At 52.6% G+C, this 20,301-nt stretch overlaps 7 protein-coding genes across 7 annotated transcripts; 3 read left to right on the top strand and 4 right to left on the bottom strand.

Annotated features, from left to right (window-relative positions):
• Window positions 1-652: 652 nt before the first annotated feature.
• On the bottom strand, window positions 653-2,837 carry N7508_005610 (uncharacterized protein; the record flags this gene model as incomplete). The annotated part of the gene is made up of 2 exons (XM_058463676.1): window positions 653-1,130; window positions 1,189-2,837. The coding sequence occupies 2 exons, from the start codon at window positions 2,835-2,837 to the stop codon at window positions 653-655; spliced, it is 2,127 nt and encodes a 708-aa protein (XP_058320154.1).
• A 1,038-nt stretch (window positions 2,838-3,875) lies between these two features.
• On the top strand, window positions 3,876-5,243 carry N7508_005609 (RPAP1 family protein; the record flags this gene model as incomplete). The annotated part of the gene is made up of 1 exon (XM_058463675.1): window positions 3,876-5,243. The coding sequence occupies one exon, from the start codon at window positions 3,876-3,878 to the stop codon at window positions 5,241-5,243; it is 1,368 nt and encodes a 455-aa protein (XP_058320153.1).
• A 313-nt stretch (window positions 5,244-5,556) lies between these two features.
• Window positions 5,557-11,757, bottom strand: N7508_005608 (anaphase promoting complex subunit 1; the record flags this gene model as incomplete). The annotated part of the gene is made up of 1 exon (XM_058463674.1): window positions 5,557-11,757. One exon carries the CDS (start codon window positions 11,755-11,757, stop codon window positions 5,557-5,559), a length of 6,201 nt encoding a protein of 2,066 aa, XP_058320152.1.
• Window positions 11,758-12,144: 387 nt separating this feature from the next.
• On the top strand, window positions 12,145-14,157 carry N7508_005607 (uncharacterized protein; the record flags this gene model as incomplete). The annotated part of the gene is made up of 2 exons (XM_058463673.1): window positions 12,145-12,203; window positions 12,273-14,157. 2 exons carry the CDS (start codon window positions 12,145-12,147, stop codon window positions 14,155-14,157), a joined length of 1,944 nt encoding a protein of 647 aa, XP_058320151.1.
• A 613-nt stretch (window positions 14,158-14,770) lies between these two features.
• N7508_005606 (Glycosyl transferase family 8) lies at window positions 14,771-15,875 on the top strand (the record flags this gene model as incomplete). The annotated part of the gene is made up of 3 exons (XM_058463672.1): window positions 14,771-14,807; window positions 14,862-15,348; window positions 15,419-15,875. The coding sequence occupies 3 exons, from the start codon at window positions 14,771-14,773 to the stop codon at window positions 15,873-15,875; spliced, it is 981 nt and encodes a 326-aa protein (XP_058320150.1).
• Window positions 15,876-16,232: 357 nt separating this feature from the next.
• On the bottom strand, window positions 16,233-18,374 carry N7508_005605 (translation initiation factor 2A; the record flags this gene model as incomplete). The annotated part of the gene is made up of 4 exons (XM_058463671.1): window positions 16,233-18,018; window positions 18,072-18,143; window positions 18,202-18,271; window positions 18,350-18,374. 4 exons carry the CDS (start codon window positions 18,372-18,374, stop codon window positions 16,233-16,235), a joined length of 1,953 nt encoding a protein of 650 aa, XP_058320149.1.
• Window positions 18,375-19,169: 795 nt separating this feature from the next.
• On the bottom strand, window positions 19,170-20,107 carry N7508_005604 (uncharacterized protein; the record flags this gene model as incomplete). The annotated part of the gene is made up of 2 exons (XM_058463670.1): window positions 19,170-19,965; window positions 20,037-20,107. 2 exons carry the CDS (start codon window positions 20,105-20,107, stop codon window positions 19,170-19,172), a joined length of 867 nt encoding a protein of 288 aa, XP_058320148.1.
• Between the last annotated feature and the right edge of the window lie 194 nt (window positions 20,108-20,301).

Raw genomic sequence — 20,301 nt, 5'->3', positions numbered from 1 at the left:
TTATTTCTTTCTCTTTTATTTCCTTTTCTCTTCTCAATGATTCTCTACCTGTCTGGTTGGAATGTTTGATTTGGCAACGACACCCCTTCTTTTTCATCTTTTTCATCTTTTTCATCTTTTTCATCTTTTTCATCTTTTTCATCTTCCTCTGATTCTTTTATCTTCTTCTTCTTTGCTGGGATATAGCTTCCTGCATTACTCGGCGTACATAAATGCAATTTCAAACTCTTTTTCCTTTTCTATTTCTACTCTAGCTATGTCAGGCGTTTCACGTGGTAGACGAAATATTCATACAGTGGGTTCTCAAAATATGTGGACAGCTTGTCAGAAACACACAAAATGTTTTCAACTGTCAAATGTAAACCAAGTACGCAATCCAGAGAAAAAAGTTATCACAGAAATCTTGAATCAATTGTAAAAGATGACATGAAGTTCAGCAAGGTATAGATACAGAGCTCATGGTAAGACTTGGATAAAGAATACGAACTCGAAGGCGTGAGCCCACGACCGAAATCACACAATAACAGGAAATCGCAAACTCAAATCAAGCTCAAAGCAGAATTGGGAACGCCTGGACACCGTGAGCATGGAATCAAGATCAAACCAATACCGAACCTGGCACAAGTGTACTAGCAATCAAACAAATATCTATTTATTTCATCATAGGCTCCGGTCCAGCTAGAGGGCTAGGGGCAGGAGGGGCAGGAGCAGGAGCAGGAGGGGCAGGAGCAGGAGCAGGAGGAGCAGTAGTAGGTGTGGAGGGAGAAGGCGCAAGGTCAGGCATCGGGATCGATGGTGTAGATGCAGATGTAGCTGTAGATGCTTTTCCACCCCGAGTGCTGGTGCTTCCACCACGGCCAGAGCTGCCTGCGCCGCCGCCACGACCGCCACGACCTTCTGCGGAAGCAGTGGTGCCGTTACGATCGGCATGTTTTTCTGCGTCTGCTTTCTTGCTTCCGCGTGGGCGGCGCGTCGTGCCACCTCGTGAACCGGGTCCGCGTAGTGGCAGGCCTGTATCCTGAGAAATGGGGACAGCTGCGGCAATGGGGACGTGAGGGTGAGAAGCCACGGAGCGACCCCGGCCTGTTCCTCGGCCGCGGCCACGACCACGCTTGATTGTACCATCGGCCCTGTGATTTGTTAGTATTACGTTATTATATCCAGAGTATGACAAGGAGGGAGGCATACCGTTCCACTTGAATCTTCTCTCCCTCTGGCACCAATGGGCCGCTGTAGACAAAGAATCCATCCTTACTAGCAGCAGCCTGCTCTTGCCAGACCATCTCACTGTCATCAACGAATGGGTCATCGCGGTCATATTCTTCAACCTTCTTGCGGCGCTTCTTCTTTCCATCGCTTGCTTCAGAGGGTGCACCATTTGTTCCGAGGCCAGTTCCACCCATCGTAACATCGCCATCCACATCACTGTCACGCTCAGCATCGAGGCTCAGATCCTCGTCTGCACTCTCGCCTGCTGAAATGCCCTTGGCATTCTTATCGTTGCGCTCTAATGCAGCACCGGCAGCTGCTACACGGGCTAGACGTGCTTTGTGAGCGGCAAGACGTGGATGCAAAGCCGCGAAACCATATTGTTCTTCGGCCAGTCGTGCGAAATTGACGATCTGGTTTCCTTTATTTAGAGGGACGTGGACGATGATATTCGGGGTGCTGCGCGAATCTGGCGATTTGGCAGATTCATCTACCCCGAATAGGGCGTTGCTGATCAAACCGGAGCCTTGCGGTAGTTGCGGGGCCTCTTTGGTAGGTCGAGCAGGCTTAGGAGATGGGGCCTTTGATGCAGGCGTAGCTGCTTCTTTTTCTTTCTTGGCACTAGGTGCAGATTGTTCCTCGGTTGTTTCCTTTCGGTCGACTTCGATTACTTCGGACGGCTGCGGTCTAGGTGGGGTCGGCTGCACTACCACTTCGGGGTGCGCGTGGGATTGCGGTTGAGGTTGGCGCACGGCAGGTGGAGAGAGCTCGAGTGTGGGAGGTTGTGATTGCAACGGCCGCTGCTCAGTAGGGGGGTATGGAGTCGTGTAGTGATTGGGTTGAGCGAATGCATGTGGTGTGTGCACAGCTCCATGAGAAGGCGATGAGATGGGGAGAGGCGAAGGGGCTAGGGATGGGTGTGTAGGTGTGGGCGCCATCGCAGGCGGCGCCGGTGAAGAGAGACCGGAGACATGACCAGACGAGGTGCGCTGAAGCGGAGTATAGATTGGTTGGGAGGTTTGAGGAGGGTCGATAATGCTCGAGATCGCTGGCGACGCACTGGCGCGATAAGCGTTATGTGGAGAGACTGCGTGAATCGGGGGACTGTATGCTGGTGCCGGGGAAGGGTTGTCAAAGGCAGACCGAATCGGGTCGAAGTTTTGTCCACTGGTCCTTTGAGGCGGTAGTGGTTGTGGCGCTGGCGGTTGTGATTGCGGACGCGGGGGCTGCAGCGGTTGTGACAGCTGGTATGTAGCTCCTGGGGCTGTGGGATGTGGACTTTGCGAGTAAGGCGATTGGGCTGGTTGGGACTGGATTGATTGGGGTTGAGGTGGTGCTGTGACTACTTCGACCGGGCCTCGGGCGTCTGCCGGAGCATCACCCCCCGTACCATCAGCCGATGGCTCCAGCTTGGCTTTCTTCCGAGACGCGGCCGTAGTTGTGGATTTTTCCCGAGGTCGACGCGTTGCTCGAGCTGGCTTTTCCTTGGGTTCTTTTTCTTTTTTGGGCTTGGGTTCGGTTCGACGCGACCGTCTATTGGTAGCAGAGGCACGTCGGTTGGTGTCAGGCTTGGGTTCAGATTCAACAGGTAAGCCTTCTGTAGGCACCACGGCCGGATCCGTAGACATAGTGCACGGATGTAATCTGATCGAATGGGTGGATGACAATGGTGGACAACGACAAAGTGGTCACGAATCGGTCGCTAAGACGTTTCGTTAGGAATGAAAGTTGGGGAAATAAAGCACAGATAAGAAAGGTCCGAGTTGAAAAGGAACATCAAAAACAGAGAGATGGAAAAGGGAGTGGGAACACTTGAAAATTCAGGAAATGGGAAATGGGAAATGGGAAATGGGAAATGGGAAATGGAAGGGAGCAAGAGGGAAAGGGAGAAAAGAAAAAGGGAAAAAAAAAGGGAAGAAAGGGGATTCAATAACTAAATCAATTCACGGCCAAAGTCGATATGTCTAGCTAGAGAAACTAGAATGCAACTGCAAGATACACAGTAGAGTGTAATTCTCAGACAGTCAATCGACAATAACAATCGTTCCCTTTGCTAGTCAATATTGATAAGTTATTCTTACTGAGGTCATTGGTATCATATCCAGTTTCCTGCAGTTGTGCCCGTTATTGTACCTTAGGTACTTATACAGGATCTAACTATATGGGGCAGTTGATTTGAGGCATTCCCTTTCTTCGGACTGACCAGACTCGACTTCTTGCTATGTGTCTTGTATCACTATGGATGTTCCTTGAAATCTTTTTATAGCTGTTAATATTAACACAGTATTGTCTCGCATCCCGAAGCTTATCCTGTACCTGGAGTACTCCGTACTGTAGGGAACATGTCAATTAGATGTATGGAATGTATGTAAATGCAACAATTACGGCATGCTAAAGTAGTATATGGAATATAGAGGTATCAGGATCTCAGGGGGTCTCCTATACGTCAAGTGCAAACCCTTTCCTGAGGAAAAACAGCCCATGAAGTCAAGCGAAATGTATAGATGCAACGGAACCAGTGTGAGGAGTCCCAATTAGGCCTAGCACATCCGTCATCTACCACTAGCCTAATATGGTTAGCCTTCTCTGCAGACCCATTTTAGGCTTTGGGAGCCGCATCCCCGCGCTGACATAACTTTTTTTCCTCTCTTCTTTGTCTTGACAACATGGCTTTCCGCGGCGAACGTTTCGTCCTCGACCTGGATGGGGATGAAGGCGCTCCTGAAATTCCCTCTCCATTCTCTCTCGTCGGCGAAATCCAAGAACGGGCCCCCTCCGTCGCCAAACCTCCTGCCCCCACGCTGTCGAGTTCATCAACCGGCTTCCCGGCACCCCGCCAGCGCAAGCCATCTTCCTTCAAACAACGACGAGCTCAGCAACCCACCGCGTCTAAACCGTCTACCGAGGAACCCGTTCAAGATGAAAAGAAACTTATCGACGAGGAGAACCGGCGACAGCTGGCAGCCATGTCGGACGCCCAGATCAAGCAGGAACGGGAAGAGTTGATGGAACAGATGGACCCAAGCCTCCTAGAACGGTTCCTCCGCAGAGCTAGAATCGATGAGCATGAGCAGAGCGACAAAGAGCCCCCAGCACCCAAAGATGAAACTGCGTCTAAACCGAAGAAATCAGTTTCATTCGATGTGCCCGAGCCAACAACCAGACCACGGGCACTATCAACAGCTCAATCCCATTCTCTTCAAAAGCCATCTCAACCACCTCCAGTTAATGAAGACCGCCCACCCAGCTCTCTCCCCCAGGACCTCCACCCAGCATCCGAACAACCCTCCCTCGACCCAGCAACCCTCGAAACCTTCCACTTCCCACAGCCCTCAACGCCCATGCCAATCCTCGACCCATCTTCCCCCAACTTTCTCTCAGATCTCCAGTCCCACTACTTCCCCGAAATCTCCCAGGACCCATCAACCCTCTCCTGGCTCCAACCCCTCAGCGCGGATGAAGAAGACCCCGATTCAACATCCGCCTACCACCCAGCCAGCAGCGCCATCTCCATGGCCCCCTCAGCAATCCGCTTCTCGCTTACCGGCACAATCCTCGCCCCCGAGACCTCTCTGTCACTCCCAACAACCATGGGCCTGCACCACCACGGCGACGATCCACATGCGGCGGGGTACACAATCCCCGAGCTGGCCATCCTAGCACGCTCAACATTCCCCGCCCAGCGCTGTATCGCATGGCAAGTCATCGGCCGGATCCTATTCCGTCTAGGTCGGGCAGAGTTCGGTGATCGCGGTGGGCCGTTGTCCGAGGGTTTGTGGTTCGTGATCGAGAAGGAAGGTGTCGTTGCCGGTATGCTTGCTGAAGCGGATGGCGCTGCTGGCCAGAGTGCCGGCAGAAACAAGGCTTTCAGTAGCAAAGATGCCGAGGTTCAGAATGATAACATGCCCATTGCGTCTGGTGTTGGACGTCATGCTAGTGCTGCAGCTTGGGCTGTAGAGGGTATCTGGTTATGGCAGAAGGGTGGAGGTGGTGACCGTGGACTGTTGAAGGAAGGACAGCACCGTTCGTTATAAAATACATGTTTCTATTTCGATTATATTTTATGTCTTTTACGAGTGAATGGCTTGCATATTGTCGATATGATGCAATGAAAATAGGGATATGGAAATGACATTAAGTAGAGTTCAAGAACACAGTACGAGGAAAGCAAATATATAGATACTGAATGACATTGATATTGATCTCATAAGAAATCATATCTCCTACTCTCTGGACCTAAAAGTCAAGCAAATAAAATACACGTTGCCTGTGGGAATAATAACTCTTGGGCAAGTTAACCCCTTCTCTCATACTCCGACACAAACATAATAATCACTCAAATCAATTCTACTCATCAACCCGATCTCCAATCTGCACACCCCAAACCTGCCACCTAGCCTCCTCAACAAAGTCCCTCCGCAACCAAAGCCCAGAAGGCGGCTGCAAAGTCTTCATATTCACGCCAGGCTCCGAGGAGGAATCCCGCTCAACAGGCTGCGTTCGATCCAACCAATCAAACAGCAACCGCAACTGCCAGATACGATCACGGATTTCATCCGGGTCAGCACCGCGGCCACGGGCAGACTGCACGATATTCCGCACGGTGTGAGACAGCGCGAGGCGGGAGTCGACTGCTGAAGTGCGTAGCCAGGGTGGCGCGGAGACGATGTCTGAGGAGATTCGTTCTCCGCGCATTGGGAAGGAGGATGGGAGGACGAGAGAGCGTTCGCGGATGTCGAGCCCTTGGAGGGAGGGCAAGTTGAAGACCCAGTCCCAGGGGGATTGTGAAGGTGTTGAGGATGTTGGGGTTGTTGCTTGGAGGAGCCTTGTGCGGGTTGGCCAGGCGGAGGGGGGTAGGCCCTTTGCTTGAGATGAGGATTGTACTGTTGAGGTTTGGAGGATGTCTTGGGCTTCACTTAGGCCTGTTAGGGTTGAGGCGAAGACGGAGGCTGTTGAGCCTGAGGGGCTGTAGGTTGCTTTGCGGCGGAGATAGATTGATGGGTCGCCGCGGTGGAATTTCTCGCGGAGGGTGTCGTTTTGGCTGAAGTCTAGGACTAGAGGCCAGTGGTCTGGCCCGCGGATTTCAATGCGTGTTATGCTGCTTGGGTCTGGGAGGAGGCAGGGGGCGCCGATTGTACGAGTTGTTTCGTCATTGAAGGTTATTGTTATTGGGATGGAGATTGGTCGGCGGGTGTCGATATCACGGGGGATGAGGCAGCGTGGCTCAGCGGCGAGGACCCAGAGATGGCGGAAGGCTTGGAGGTGGCATTTGTTGTCTAGAACGGAGGTAGGGAAGATTGGGTAGAATGCGCAGATGAGGGAGACCACGGCGCGTTTGGATGTACCGAGTGTGTAGCTGCCTCCGCCGAGGAAGAGAACTCCTACCGCCATGTGTGCTGCCATGTGGCTGCCATAGGGCGTGTCTGCGTCGATGCGGCCATGCAGGGAGCGCAGACGTCGGAATAGAGCTAGATCACCAGTGCCGGCCATGACTGCGGCTGCAGCTAGGGCTACCACATCCTGGCAGTTGCGGACAGAATTGCGCGCCAGCTTGGCATCGTAGTTGTGCACAGGCAGCCGTGAAATGCGGATGAGCTGGTCTAGATAGAACAGCAATAGGTCTCGTGCTTGTGCTTGTCCCGATCCAGCATGGCGGAGACCGAGTGCAAAGCAAAGACCAGCAATAATATTGAAGAAAGGCATATCTTCACTGCGCAGGCGGCGCACGTCCACAAGTCGCGATCTGGCTCGGTATACCTCAGGAAGACTTGAGCTGATCCACTCAGCTGTGGGCTGGATGCTATCCCACATGATAATGTGCCGAGCCAGAGTTCGCAACAGGAACAGGTCCGGCCGAACATAGTCGAAGCGAACAGTTGTATCAGGGATGTCAATCTTCTTGGCCAGTACCGAATCGTTCGTCTTCATGAATATGATCATCAAGGCAATGGTTGCGCCAGCTGTGGCACGGTCAAGCACATGGGCAATATCGACATTCTTTGTGCCCACGGCAATTGCTAGCAGCCGCTCAACAATGTGCATATCACGCATACCACGTAGATCGTCACCTTTGCCGAGGTTGATGAAGCCAAGCGCAAATCCTGCAGCCAGGCGGTATCCTTCATCACGAAGGTCCTCCTGTGTAGCAGCTTGCTCGTCATACTCACTGTTTTCAATTTCAGAGAGCATGACCTCGCTCATGCGACGGTGCTGAGAGCCACAGTAGAGCAAACCAATACCCATGATTCCGGCAGTTTGAGTCAATGGTGAAAGGTTCAGCTCAGCTGCTCCCATTGGGAGCATTCGTGTCACATGGACCGAGAGCAGACGTGTGATAAGCGTATCCATTGTACCAATATACGATGCAGAAAGACCGAGCAAGAGACCGATCGAGGTCATGGTGTGCTTCGGAGTGAGGTACTTGAAAGCAACCCACTTGGCCAGCGATTTGAGATGACCGTTCAAACCCAGGGCCAACAAGAAGCCGGCATGGCGATTAGTGAGTTCTTGTGGCTTATTGAACAATATCCACGAAGTGTCGATTCCCTTGGATGCCTTGGAGATTGCCAGGCCAGTGGAGACACCATTGTGGAAGAATGCCCAACAAACTTTCTCTTCTGAAAATGCAGATCTTTCCGCGCTGACTGTCACATTAGAGGGCTTCATGACACACTGTAGCGAAAAGGATGGAATTGGCAGTTTCTCAGTCAACAGTGGAAGCCGTCCACTGAAGGAAAGCATTCCACGACCTGCAGGAGTAGAAAGAGTGCGAACAGTCACTAGCTGCACAATCTCCTTTTGCGCCTCGAGAAGGTCAGCATCGCTCCATTCTGGCTCGGCTATGCATTCTGCCACAGGAGCTTTAGACTGATTCAGGAGTCTGGCTGCTTCCAGGAACCGCTTATCATCTTTGAATATCAATCTTGTCACAGAGAATCGGTCAGCCTCCGCAGATGCCTCAAAAGCATTGATGGCATCGATGTCCAATGCCGCACTACTGATGTAATGGAAGTCTCGTACAGCGTCATGAGACGGTACATGTTGCTGTGGTGCTGGCAATGAAGTGGTTTGAGTGGGGTTCATTGACATGTAGAGGTCCTCCCGATCAATCAACTCTAGCAGTGATGCATTCCAGGAGGAGGAGGCTTCAATCTGACATTGCATGACTGCCTCGTACAGCGGAGCGCTGACACCTTCGGGGAAGCTGTCGATAACACTCTTGGTGAATCCCCAGCGCTGCAACAGTTTGATCTTTTCCAAGGGTGTTGAAACATCATGAACTTCAGTGAAGAAGCCATTCAGTGCCAATGTCCTTGGTGTAAGACTGAAACATTCACGCCACATGCGGCCCTTTCTAGGACTTCGCTCGGATGCAGTCACAATATCGAGAAGAGTGACAAACGGCGTAGGGTTTTGGTGAGCGGCATCCATGAGGAAAGCAAAGATAGATGGAGGAGAGAAAGGTTCTCGGGGTACATTGAGTCCAGAAATTTGGGTGTCTTCAAATTGCCAGCGCTCCATACTGGCCATTTCAGTTCCGAAGTAGGCATTCTCGGTCCATTTCCAAGAGTTCCAGCCTAGCCAGCCGCCCAGTTGTGCGAGAACCGGAGCAAGCAAACCCAATGGTCTCCGGGACTCTTCCGAATCGCACGTTGAAAGTTTCTGCTCTTCGCGGAGTAAATGCAAGGCCACAACGACACTGCATAGAGCGGTACATCTTGTATTTTCAGAGAACAGTTCTGAAATAGGGAGATAACCTTCGTCGCCAGCAGCCCTAATACCTTGGGAGGTTTGAAGGAATTCACGACTGAGAGCAATGCATCGAAGCAAGTATGAATTGTTGCGGTAGGTAGATCGGCTTGTATTGGGCTGGTCAAGTTTGGGTGTACGCGAGGCTGTTGAGAGATCCTCGATTGCATCTTGTTCAACAATCCATCCCCAGGAGCTGTCCATCATCCAAGGTGCTACAACACCGGATGAGCCAGACTCCAGGTCAAGCATGGTCTCCCAGCTTTCAAGATCAAGATGACCGCCACTGCTCGACCTTAGCAATCCCCTCTTGCGGCGTGCTCGCTTGGGTGTCGGGGCCGCGGGGGGCGTGACGAATGGAAGTGCTAAGCTTAATAGCACGACAGTCATGGCCGTCCACTCGAGGTCATTTTCAATGTCCTCTTTACCTCGAAGCCATTTAATGACTTCCCACCAGGCAACCATGATGCCATCGCCTGCTTTGTCCGAATCACGTAAGGCAAATTTGCAGGCCCTAAGTACCTTCTTCACAAGATCATTACGGGGCTCCATTCGGATTTGGAGCCTGTGTCGTTGTTTTTCGGTGTCCACCAGGTCAATCTTGCCTCGAGAGCACACATGATCGAGCTTGGTGAAGACGAGATTGGGGTCGGCCATTACTCGGTTAACACCGCTTTCTCTTGGGCGTGTCTCGAGCTTGTTGGCAGAGATACCATGAGGCTCATGCAGCTGTAGTGGGATGGGAACCTCTACCTTCGTTGGGCTACCCCAGAGTGTTTGCAAGGATAGCTCGCGGTGACCGCTTTCTGTCTCGCTGAGTGAAAGGATTCGTGAAATGTCTCCATCGGAGATCGTGCAAGCATCTGAGATGTTTGGCACATGCTTGACCTTGACTGCATGAACAAGCAATGGACTCTGGTCGGACTTGTTCTTCTTCTTCCGGCTCTTTGAAATGGAGACTCGATCCGCTTTGAGATTCACAATGGTCATGCTCCGTGCCTCTTGGTCCACGATGCATATGGCAACAGAAGCTGTGTTTCCCTTTTGCGCGCTTCCATAGTCAGTGAAAGCCAAAGTGGAAACCTTCAACCGACGGAATGCTGGCTCTGATGTGGACTTTTGGAAGTCTCCAGAGAATTTTGATGGGAAGCTCTCGACCTTGTTTAGTAAGAGCTCCTCTGGAAGCCCAGATGCCGATTCACGAAGGGCAATGCTCTCGAAGCCTTCTGATAGCGCATCATTATTGAGTTCTTCTAGTAGCCTATCCACCGGGGCATCCACAAAGCTGCCTGCAGTACTGTAGACAGATCCTGTCCCAGGAGGAAGGGAGCCTCGCGGGTTGAAGCCAAAGCTTCCACGCATGCTTGCTCCTCCAATAGACTGCCGGAAACTACCATGGCCATGAGGTATGGCGCTAGACTGACTTCCAGTAGCCAGCTCTGAAAATGTCATGCGGTCCTGACTAGTGGCAAGATCCGTTCGGGCCAGCAAAGAGCTGACACGTCTAGATGTCTTAAGGGGCACACCGACATCACCAAAGTCCTGCGCGACCCTTGAAGCAAGGTCGTCTTCAGGTTGCTGAGACTCGGTTTGGCTCTTTTCGGTCCAGCCTCCGAGGCTCTCTCTGCCTGTAGTGCGAGCAGCGGGCGTTGTTGCACCAGTTGCCATACCGAAATGTGAGCTCCGCCTTACTGAACGAGTTCCTCCTGTCTCTCGTCTGGCTTTGTCTTTCATCGAGCCACCAGATTCATCATCTTTGTAGCGTGCAGTCCAAATCGTATAGATGCCTGTAGTAGTATTGAGGGTTACCACTAGAATCAATGGGCCATTGGATGCGCCTCTGCTGGTTCCCAGAAGCTCGTCCTTTGGAGAGATGTATACAATCTCATCCAATGGGTCCAGCACTTCCAGTCCAGATGGCCGCTTTCTTTTGCTGTTGACACTACTCTGGAGCCATCGAGAGCTCTGCGATGTCACAACAAGGCCCATCTCTGAATGGGGATCGATGAGAGAGAAGACTCGCGGTAGGTCATTGCTCGGGCTGGAGTTAGGCACCCAAGAGCTTGGAGCTGAGAGCTTAATCGAAGGTCGTCTGCCTTTGCTGGAAGGTGGTCTCATGCCAAAAGACTGTGAAGCACCCGGGTCGAATAGCGAGTTGGTCATGAAAGAATTGGGAGGTGCAGCTAGCTGCTGACGTCCTTCGGTGGGTTCTGGGATCTTCCTTTGAAGTAGAAGACCGCGAGGGGTTGCAAATACAGATTCCACCTCGAAGGGCAGAGGAATTGTATGGCTGTTGCCCGCGACAAAGAAGATGTGCGCTTGGGATTTCAGGACCACCACCAGAGCTCTGGAAAGGGTTTCACTGGATTGCTGAGGTGCAACCGCTGCCACTTGGGCATCTCCATGCAGATTCAACGTTGAGCCCTGGCTTTCCATCGACTGTTTCCCATTTCGCTGGCTCTGTTTTGTAGATCTCGCGGTGGTGCTGGCTTGTCTCGTAGGTGTGTTTCCAGAGCGCTTGAGGTTGACAGCAGCAAATTGCGTAAATAGAGCATGTCGGATCTCTTCTTTCTCGGGGTCCATTCGAAAGACTCGCTTCACCATCCCTGCGCGGGACCATACAACGCAATGCTTCGTCCATACAAGGTCATCGTCCACCGGACCTGTCAACCCGCTTTCGTCGACGCATACCGTCCAGTTATAGTGGTCTTCAGAGGGATCAGGAGGGAGGATACCCTCTGCGACAAGGTAGGATACAGCCGAAGGTTCGTGGAGGCCGAGAGATCGAACGGAAGCCATGGTGGGCTGATGAGCAGCTGGTGTAGCAGTGGTAATGCGCCGTCACAAACAGTTCTCTGGTCCAGCCTGCTGAATTGGTCATTTCGTCCATGTAGGTTAAGTAACGGTGCGCCGGCCACAGGACATGGTTGTTGAATGTCGAAGTTGGAAACGCGCTGGAACGCGGATTTGGATCGACTTTCTCGCCGCCCAAAACAACTTCCGTCAACACCTCCCCTCGCCTCACTACCTTTCTACTCTACTCGTCGCTCTCTGCTCAATACTTGTCTAAGATTGAGCTTGCACTTTTCATCGTCTGAGTTGTCTGTCATCATTGCGGTGCCCTTTGGCGCCTCAGCTGGAACCTTCACAAGCTCTTAATAGCTTGACAGCATCGCAATTCTCACGATGCCCTCATTCTCAACCACCCCTCTGGTTCGATCCAGAGAAGATGGCTTGCAGATCAGGTACGTTTGACTGCCTTCCCTTCGCAACACTTGGTTAAATGCTGATTCACTCTCTCTGCAAACTTTTAGCTATCGCCTGCCTCATCGCATTCACTCCGCCAAGGGTTACCCCCTCCGAGCTCCAAATGGCTCATCCATCATTGTCTACGGCTATGACACTGGTCTGAAAGTTATCTGGAGAGGAGGGAGACGCTTTGCAGAGTCAAAAGCACCAGCACCTGCAGAGAAACCGAGGCGCGCGGAAAACCATGTGGACGACTCAGTAATGATTATTGATTCGGACGAGGAAGAGCCCGAACAGCCGGCACAAGAAGAGCCTAGCTACGGTTTCAGCCTGGAGGAAACTGAGGTCGATCCTGCTGCTCCGTACGAAGAGATCCTGCGACAGATTGATATTCCCCTTGGAAGCCGAGTTCTGGATGTGGCCGTTCCTCAAGTTCTCCCCGAAGAATCACGCTCACCCCTTGACGCCTTCCCGCCCATTTTGAGAAACACAACTGTCATCTCTGTCGTTTGCTCCGACTTTTCGACACGAGTTGTGACTCTACCTCTTACGCCTCCTCATCCTGCACAGACCGACTCTGTGACCTGGCGCATTCAAACTCTCACGGTTCTCGGTGCCACTACCCATCAAGATACTCCCCGTGGAGTGTCTCTGACTTTCACCTGTCAGGATAATGAGGAAGAAGGCCCACGCAAATCGCGGGGCCGGTTCGGTAACCGTGGAAAGTGGGACCTCCTTCTGGCCACACATTCAGCAGAAGGGTCTGGCGCATTGCTGTTGCACCGCATTCCAATCCGAGAGGAACCATCTGGATCAGGCTCCTACCGCTTTCTAGAGGAAGACATTGTGTCTCAGCGACGACTTCTGCCGGCACCAGCGCAGACAATCACCTTTAACCCTTCGCCATGGCCATCTCCTCGCCATTCAACTCTCCTTGTTGCATTCCACAGCGGGTGTGTCAAGGTCTACTCTTGTTTCTCTGTGAAAAAGGCCTCTAAAACTGCGCGACGGGCATCCATCCCACAGGAAGAGTATGAAACTACCGATATGGAAGGCCGATGGCTGATCAGCCTGTACCCCGGCTTCGAGCCGGGACCCGTGGGGCTACCCCGAAGAAAGACAATCGTTGATGCTGATTGGGTGCTGGGTGGTCAGGCTGTCATGGTGCTTCTCGAGGATGGTGACTGGGGCGTCTGGGACATTGAAGGCGCCGGTCCTGGCGCTGCCAAGGGCCCGTTGCACCGCCAGACAAGCATTCAAGGTGTTACCGGTGGTTCTTTGACTGCATACGCAGTCAGTGGCCGTATTGTCACACCACTTTCTAACACCCAGTCCGAGGCAGAACAGCGGCCCCGATTTGCGCCTATGACACCATCCACCAGACGTGTCCGTGAAGATGGCCTGTTGAAGGGATCGACGACTGCGGCTAGTCCATCTCACCGCGGCCAGATTTCCGTCTTGCAAATTAACTCGACGCAAGATGCGCTGCCCGACGAATCCATCCTGCTCCGTCATGGCCGTCAGAGTGCAGTTATCCCAAGTCTGCTTTCCCTATGGCGCAATGCCGTGCAGGCGAAGGGTACATTTGATGCTTCCAACCGCTGCCGAGTGTCTCCCTTCCAAGATGTCAATCTGATGGGCCAGAACTTCCAAGCTATTGGCCACCTACCAGCACCTGTTCGCCGTTCTCGCCAAGCAGAACGACAAGTCTTCGATGTTCTCGTGGCGGCAGAGCACCAATTGATGATCCTTGCCCCTACATTAGTTGAATCCGACGAACCGAGCCAGCTCTCCGTGAAATCGGAAGCAACTCCCGAAACTGATCAGCTCATGCTGAAGCGTGGTGAGCTGGATGTGGAAGGAATGGGCCGACTCCTGAATGGCATGGCCAACGGAGCGGCGTCTCTACGTATGGGCAGCCCAGTCAAGCGGACTCGTATTTTCGCTTGAAATGGCCATGGAAGTGCCATAGATGATACTAATACCCATATCCGTTCTATCCCAGTATTTCTGGTCTATCTTCTTTTCCTCCTACTCACTTCATCTTTCTCTCTAGTAGATCATTCGCGCTGTAAGGTGGAGCGCAAGGCGAGATCAATGCCTTGAAATTCCATCTTCGGATGCGAATAAGCTCTGTATCGGATGCGATATATCGATGACCATTGCAAGTCTGAAGTGCTACGCACGAGCCCTTTATATTGTGGCTTTTGTCGCAATCCCCATATCTGACCTTGGAGTTCCATGCTTGAGTCTGTTCTGCTGTGGATGTCGATCTGTCTCTTGACAAATCTTACATCGGTGGCCGCTGTGGGCAGAGCAGAGCATGGCCAATGTTGGATGTGAAGGAGATGGGCATAATGGGACATTTAATAGCTAGCAGTAATGAATCCAATACCGTGACTCTATACTCTTAACTCCATCCTTATTCCGCTACACGCCGAGGTTATCGGAAGAGCCGCACTGATAACGCAATCTACATCCCGCCAATCCCCTCACTTCCAAGCTTACTCTGTTTTCTTCTTCTCTTCTCTCCAATTCCTCTCCGGATCCAACTTTATTCCTCATGTCAGACTCTTCATTGCAACAACCTCCAAAACGGAGTAAGACTAAACTACACTCCAATCGCACCACAACCCAAAGCTAACAACCAACAGTCTGGGCCTCCCTAATAACAAACCTCTCCTACCTCCCAGGCCTCTTAACCCTCCACCACTCCCTAAACCACCCATCTCCAGACCCAGGGATCGCCTCAACGAACCTCAATGCCGCCCAAGGGACAAAATACCCCTTTGTAGCCTTCTACACCTCAACCTTCCCAGCCACAGGCCTAGAAATCCTCAAAGCACGCGGCATCCCAGCAAAACACGTCCAATCCGTAACACCAGGTATAACACGCAAGTACGCGCAAGACCCACGCTTTGCAGAAACATGGAACAAACTCATCGTTTTCTCGCTGGAGGAGTATGACCGCGTCGTCCTCCTTGATGGAGATATCCTTGTTAGGAGGAATATGGATGAACTCATGGAGATGGAGTTAGATGGGAGGGATGTACTTGACAATGGCCAAGCAAGACGGGCTTTCGCTGCTGCGCATGCTTGTGCTTGTAATCCTATGAAGAAGGAGCATTATCCTGCTACCTGGTATGCCCATATTATCTCCAAGATGGCGTATATATATATATATATGTGTGTGTACTAACATCACACCCAGGATCCCCGCAAACTGCGCCTATACAACCCAACACGCAACCCCAGACCATGCCCAGTCAACAGCACCAGCACCGGGCTCCGGCGTAGGCATGCTAAACAGCGGCGTGTTGGTGGTGACCCCTTCACTCAAGATCTACGACGAGATAAGCACCGGACTGGCCGATCTAGCGCGGATAGAGAAATACGATTTCCCAGACCAGGAATTGCTCTCTGAAGTCTTCGACGGGCGGTGGGTGCCACTGCCTTATGTTTATAATGCGTTGAAGACGTTGCGGATGGAGGGTGTGCATGATTGCCTATGGCGGGATTCGGAGGTCAAGGCTGTGCATTATATTTTTGGGACGAAGCCTTGGCATGAGGATGTACGTGAGGGGAATGTATCTGGGCTTGATGAGGTGAATGTTTGGTGGTGGAGGGCTAATTGGGAACGGCAGGCGTTGGAGAGGGGGGAAAGTTGAGATTGAGGATGAGTTTTCTATTCCGAAGTGAGGTAGAATGGGTGGGATTGATGTACAGTAGAGATAGATGAAGAGAATGAGTTTGGAGGGTAGATATATACGTTGCACATGTCAACAAACCACAGAAAATAAAGAATATATAATAGACAGGACTATATGTGAATGATATATCGTAATGATATTGATGTCAATTTGAACAGCTCCCATATTGGATGCATATGCAGATCGATCTAAGTATATCCATGGCTAGCTATGCAGGTGCCTGTTGCATAATAATCAATCGCATCATTCCTCTACGTCGCCAACATCATATCAACTCCACCATCATCTTCATCTTCGACGTCATCATAATCGCCTTCAACCGGTGTATCCGACAGCCTCGAGATCCTTCCGGACCGCATCCTCAGTCTGGATCTTCTTCATCTGTGTATCTTCGAGCTTCTCACCGCCAGCAAGACGCATCTTAAGCTCGTCAATTGCACGGATCTTCTTCAACAGACCGCGGATCTTCTTATCCTGAGCGGAAGGATCCTCAACAGGGGCAGCAGGAGCGGCAGCAGCAGCAGGGGGAGGAGTAGACTTGGCAGCACCGTTACCGTTGACGGTGCCGTTCTTGCCGCTACGGTTGCGGTTGCGGTCTGGGCTAGGGCCAGTTGGGGCGTTGGCAGGGGGAGCGTTATCGGTTCCCTCCTCCTTGGCTTTTTTGGCAGCCTCGCGCTTCTTCTTGTTCTTGGCGGCGGACTTGGACAGGTTCTCGGTGGGCAGAGCAACGCCGCCACCCGGTGCGGCTCCGGGAGGAAGGTACTCCTCGGCGGGCTCGGCACCGGGGATTTCACGGCGGCGAGGCTTGCCGAAGCCGTTCATGCTGGCGCCGGGAACGCCGTCGCGGACAAAGGCAGCACCACCCTCGTCTTCACGCTTGAAGGCGAGAGGGGTCAGCTGGCCGCGGGCACCGGGGGGACGATATGCGCCAGCAGGCTTGACGGGGGCCTTGCGGGTGCCCATGTAGGCAGTGGCAGAGGGGTGGGGAACGGGGAGCTTGGTGAGCGGGTCGCCCAGAGGGTGCTGGGAGATGCTCTGTGGCCGCCAGGTGACATCGTACAGCTCGGTCATATCTTCGTTGTACATAAGGCCACCGCTGACGTGCCAGATGCGCACGCCGTTGTCGACACGCAGACGAGGGCTGGTTGTCGCAGTCAGAATGTATTGTCCGTCGGGGGACCAAGCGCAGACACTGGCGTTGGAAGCCTCGACGGTGGTGATCTTGTGGTAGTTCTTGTCCATATCGTAAAGATCCATTTGTCCTGCCAAGTTACCGAAACCGGCAACCAGCACGAAACGGCCATGCGGCGAGAACTGGATGGTGTTGCGCGGGGCGAGGGGGAAATTGTGGGTGGCCACACCGCGCATGTTGAAGATGGTGGTCTTCGCGGGCATGTAGCCGTACACAACACCGAATTCCTTCGAGTTGGGGTTCCAGCTAACATCGTGAATGGGGCCCTCCTTGTCAAGGTCGATACGCGAATCGAATGCACCGCTGGCGCTGAGCAAGTACAATGTTGTCTCGCCATAATAACTCTTGCCAGTGCGGTCGACCTCGGTCTGTGCGAGCACAATCAAGGTGGTTCCAGAAGAGTTCCACTTCAATTGGACCTTGTCGCCCTTGAAGAAGTTCTTCTGGGAGACAGGGGCACCGAACTGCGGCACAATGAAGACCTTGACTGCGGCGGGTTGACCCTTGCGCTCGGGAATGAACACCGCAATCGACTGGGTCTGACCCGGCGAGAGCGCAAAGTCCGACACACCCTCGACGCGCAGCTTGTTCCAAACAGTTGACAAGTTCTCGCTCTGGTAGAACTGGACCTCGTTGGTCACAGTGCGAGCGCAAAGCTTTTCATCGGCGGTGTACTGCAAGTTCCATCCAGTCTGCGACTTTTGCACGAAACTGCCAACGACCGCATGCTCTCCGTTCTCAATGGCACGCCACACCTTCAGGTTCTTGACGGCATCACCGTTCTCGTCCTTGGACGTGCGCTGCCAGGTGATCACGTAGGTACCGAGCGGCGAGAAGCCCAGCTCGAACACGTTCTCGGCGGCGATGGTTCCGACGATGTGACCGACGGAGGCGTCGATAATGGAGACCCTACAGGCAGCAACATTAGTACAGGAGTAGCCGGAGAAATAGAATCAGCTTACTTCTCGGGCGATGCCCAGGCGTAGTACCGGCCACACGGCGAGTAGGCGCTGCAGCGGAGGTTGCCCTCAGGTCTGACAGAAGCGCACAAGTCAGCTTAATATTCCCTCATAAGTCAGGATCAATTCATACCTCACAAACCCGGGCAGAGGCTCATACACAGGGGCGGCATCCATGATACCAATGCCCTTGAGCGTGCGATCTGTAGACAATCAGCAATTATCCATCAACATTCGCATCGATCGAGTCGAGCCGCGACTTCATAATCCAGGGAACTCACAGGCAATCTGCGTAGGAGCTGCCATCTTGACTTCACTGGGTCAAATAAACCACCAACAGAAGTGCTTCAGAAAGTTATGACTCGATTGCGTATCCCACAAGTCGAGAAAGGAAAATCAGTCCGAAACTCTGGGACCCAAATAACCAGTTGTCACGACAAAGTCTCCCAATGTAGGAATGGGAGTCGACCAAAGCGAAGCGAAACTTGAGAAGAACGAAACGGTGGGTGAAATGGAATCAAGATGAGACTCAATTGGCGGGGTTTGGTGGAACAAAAGACTTGGGTCTTCGGTCGGTCGGTGCTAGACAAGTCAATGCCAGCAAAGAAAGGTCGGAGGCGAAGAAGAGGGAGGGTAGTGGTTTGAGGGTTGGGAGGTTGAAGAGTGAAAGAACGAAAATTCGGGTGTCGCGATGTGGCTCGGCGGCATGCCGTCATCTGCTATACAAGACCTCAACTACGACTTGGCTTGATTGAGACTTGGATAGTAGTTATTTATGAATTTTTATTGTTCGTTCCAGTCACTCTACTTCTGTCTACACGTAGATGTCTCCTTCGAAGCCAGGTGGCCATAATTATCCCACATAAAGAGGGGAGTACCCAATCATGTGCTCAACATCGCACCGCCACAGGAATAGAACACTTTTTGTAGAGATAAATAGCTTGCATTAAAGTCAATACTCCTCTCACACGTAGTCATATCCACCGACTTTCTCGGGGATCCCTGTCTGTGGTATTACATACATTGCCATTGGTACATGAAAACAGAAGCCCAAACAAAGCAAAAACGCCATTCGTAAATTCTTGATCTAGAACACCCACTCTAGTCCCGGCCTGGGGAGCCAAATCCATTGCTGCGCCCAGACGGAGTAGCCAGTCGCGGGGTTCTGGCAGTAGTATCAACCACATCGGAGTCAAAAGTCATACCATTCATCATGCGAGCATCCTCGTTCATAGGCTCGGGGGTAGTCGATCCCGCAGGAGAGGGCGACATCATCGAGCTTTCACCAGCATGGTACTGCTGCTGCTGGAGGTAAGAAGCCAGAGGATTAGGTCGGCTAACAGTGCTGCTTATGGAAGTCGGACGCGCCCCAGGACCTCCAGAGGACAAGCGGTTCAATCCCGCAGGACGAGAGGTCGGACCACTGATGGTACTGTTGGCGCCCTCGCCGAATCCAACAAGACTGGCATTGCCCTCGTCACTGACGTTGCCCACACTCGAGGTCCCATCATCCGGGTCGTGGTCTTCACTCATTTTGTCAGCGTCAAATGCATCGCTCCCACTCGCCCAGGTTGTACGGCCGCCAACGCTGCCCGTAGCGCTGGCGCTGCCAACTGTGCTTCGCTCCTTCAGGGCTTGGCTTTCGAAGTATCCTGGCGCATATGAGCTCGGCGCGTTGGACTGGCCGCCTGCGCGTGCAGTTGCGACCCGCTCGAGACCGGCTAGGCGGGAGATGCGATCTGCGCGCTCGGCTTCTAGAGTTGTGGTGGAGGATGTGGATGCAGAAGAGGACTGGTGTGCGTGGCCGCCGTGGGGGAATGGCTGGCCCTGGTGGCCGTCTTTGATGGCTGTGGTGGACAGCGCGGACAGGGAAGTGGTGCCCGAATTGGGAGTGCCTCTAACCAATCCATCACCCGGGTCAGTAAACAGAAATTCTAACTGGACGTAGAATAGAGATGAAAGTCTTACGGTCCCATATCGGACGGGGTGACGGGATCCGACGGGGGAGGAGGCAAGTTGATCAGCGTGGGAGTGGACATGGTTAATTCAAGAGTCTGGTGTCAGTCAGTAAGGTGAAGAAGCTAAGATGTCAAAAAGGCAAAGGTTGGGAAGTTGAGGAAAGACTGCGGGGAGGAATAAGCAAAATAATTGGACTCGACGTCATATTACCTGAATGGGCAAACGTCTATATCTTTGAAGGTCCTCAGATTGCTTTGGTATAGTTAGAATGATT

This window comes from Penicillium antarcticum, assembly GCF_028974205.1.
Source record: "Penicillium antarcticum strain IBT 31339 chromosome Unknown utg000005l_segment0_segment0, whole genome shotgun sequence".
Classification (NCBI taxonomy): Eukaryota; Fungi; Ascomycota; class Eurotiomycetes; order Eurotiales; family Aspergillaceae; genus Penicillium; species Penicillium antarcticum.
The sequence above is the reverse complement of the archived record's forward strand: the minus strand, read 5'-3'. Positions and strand labels throughout refer to the sequence as shown.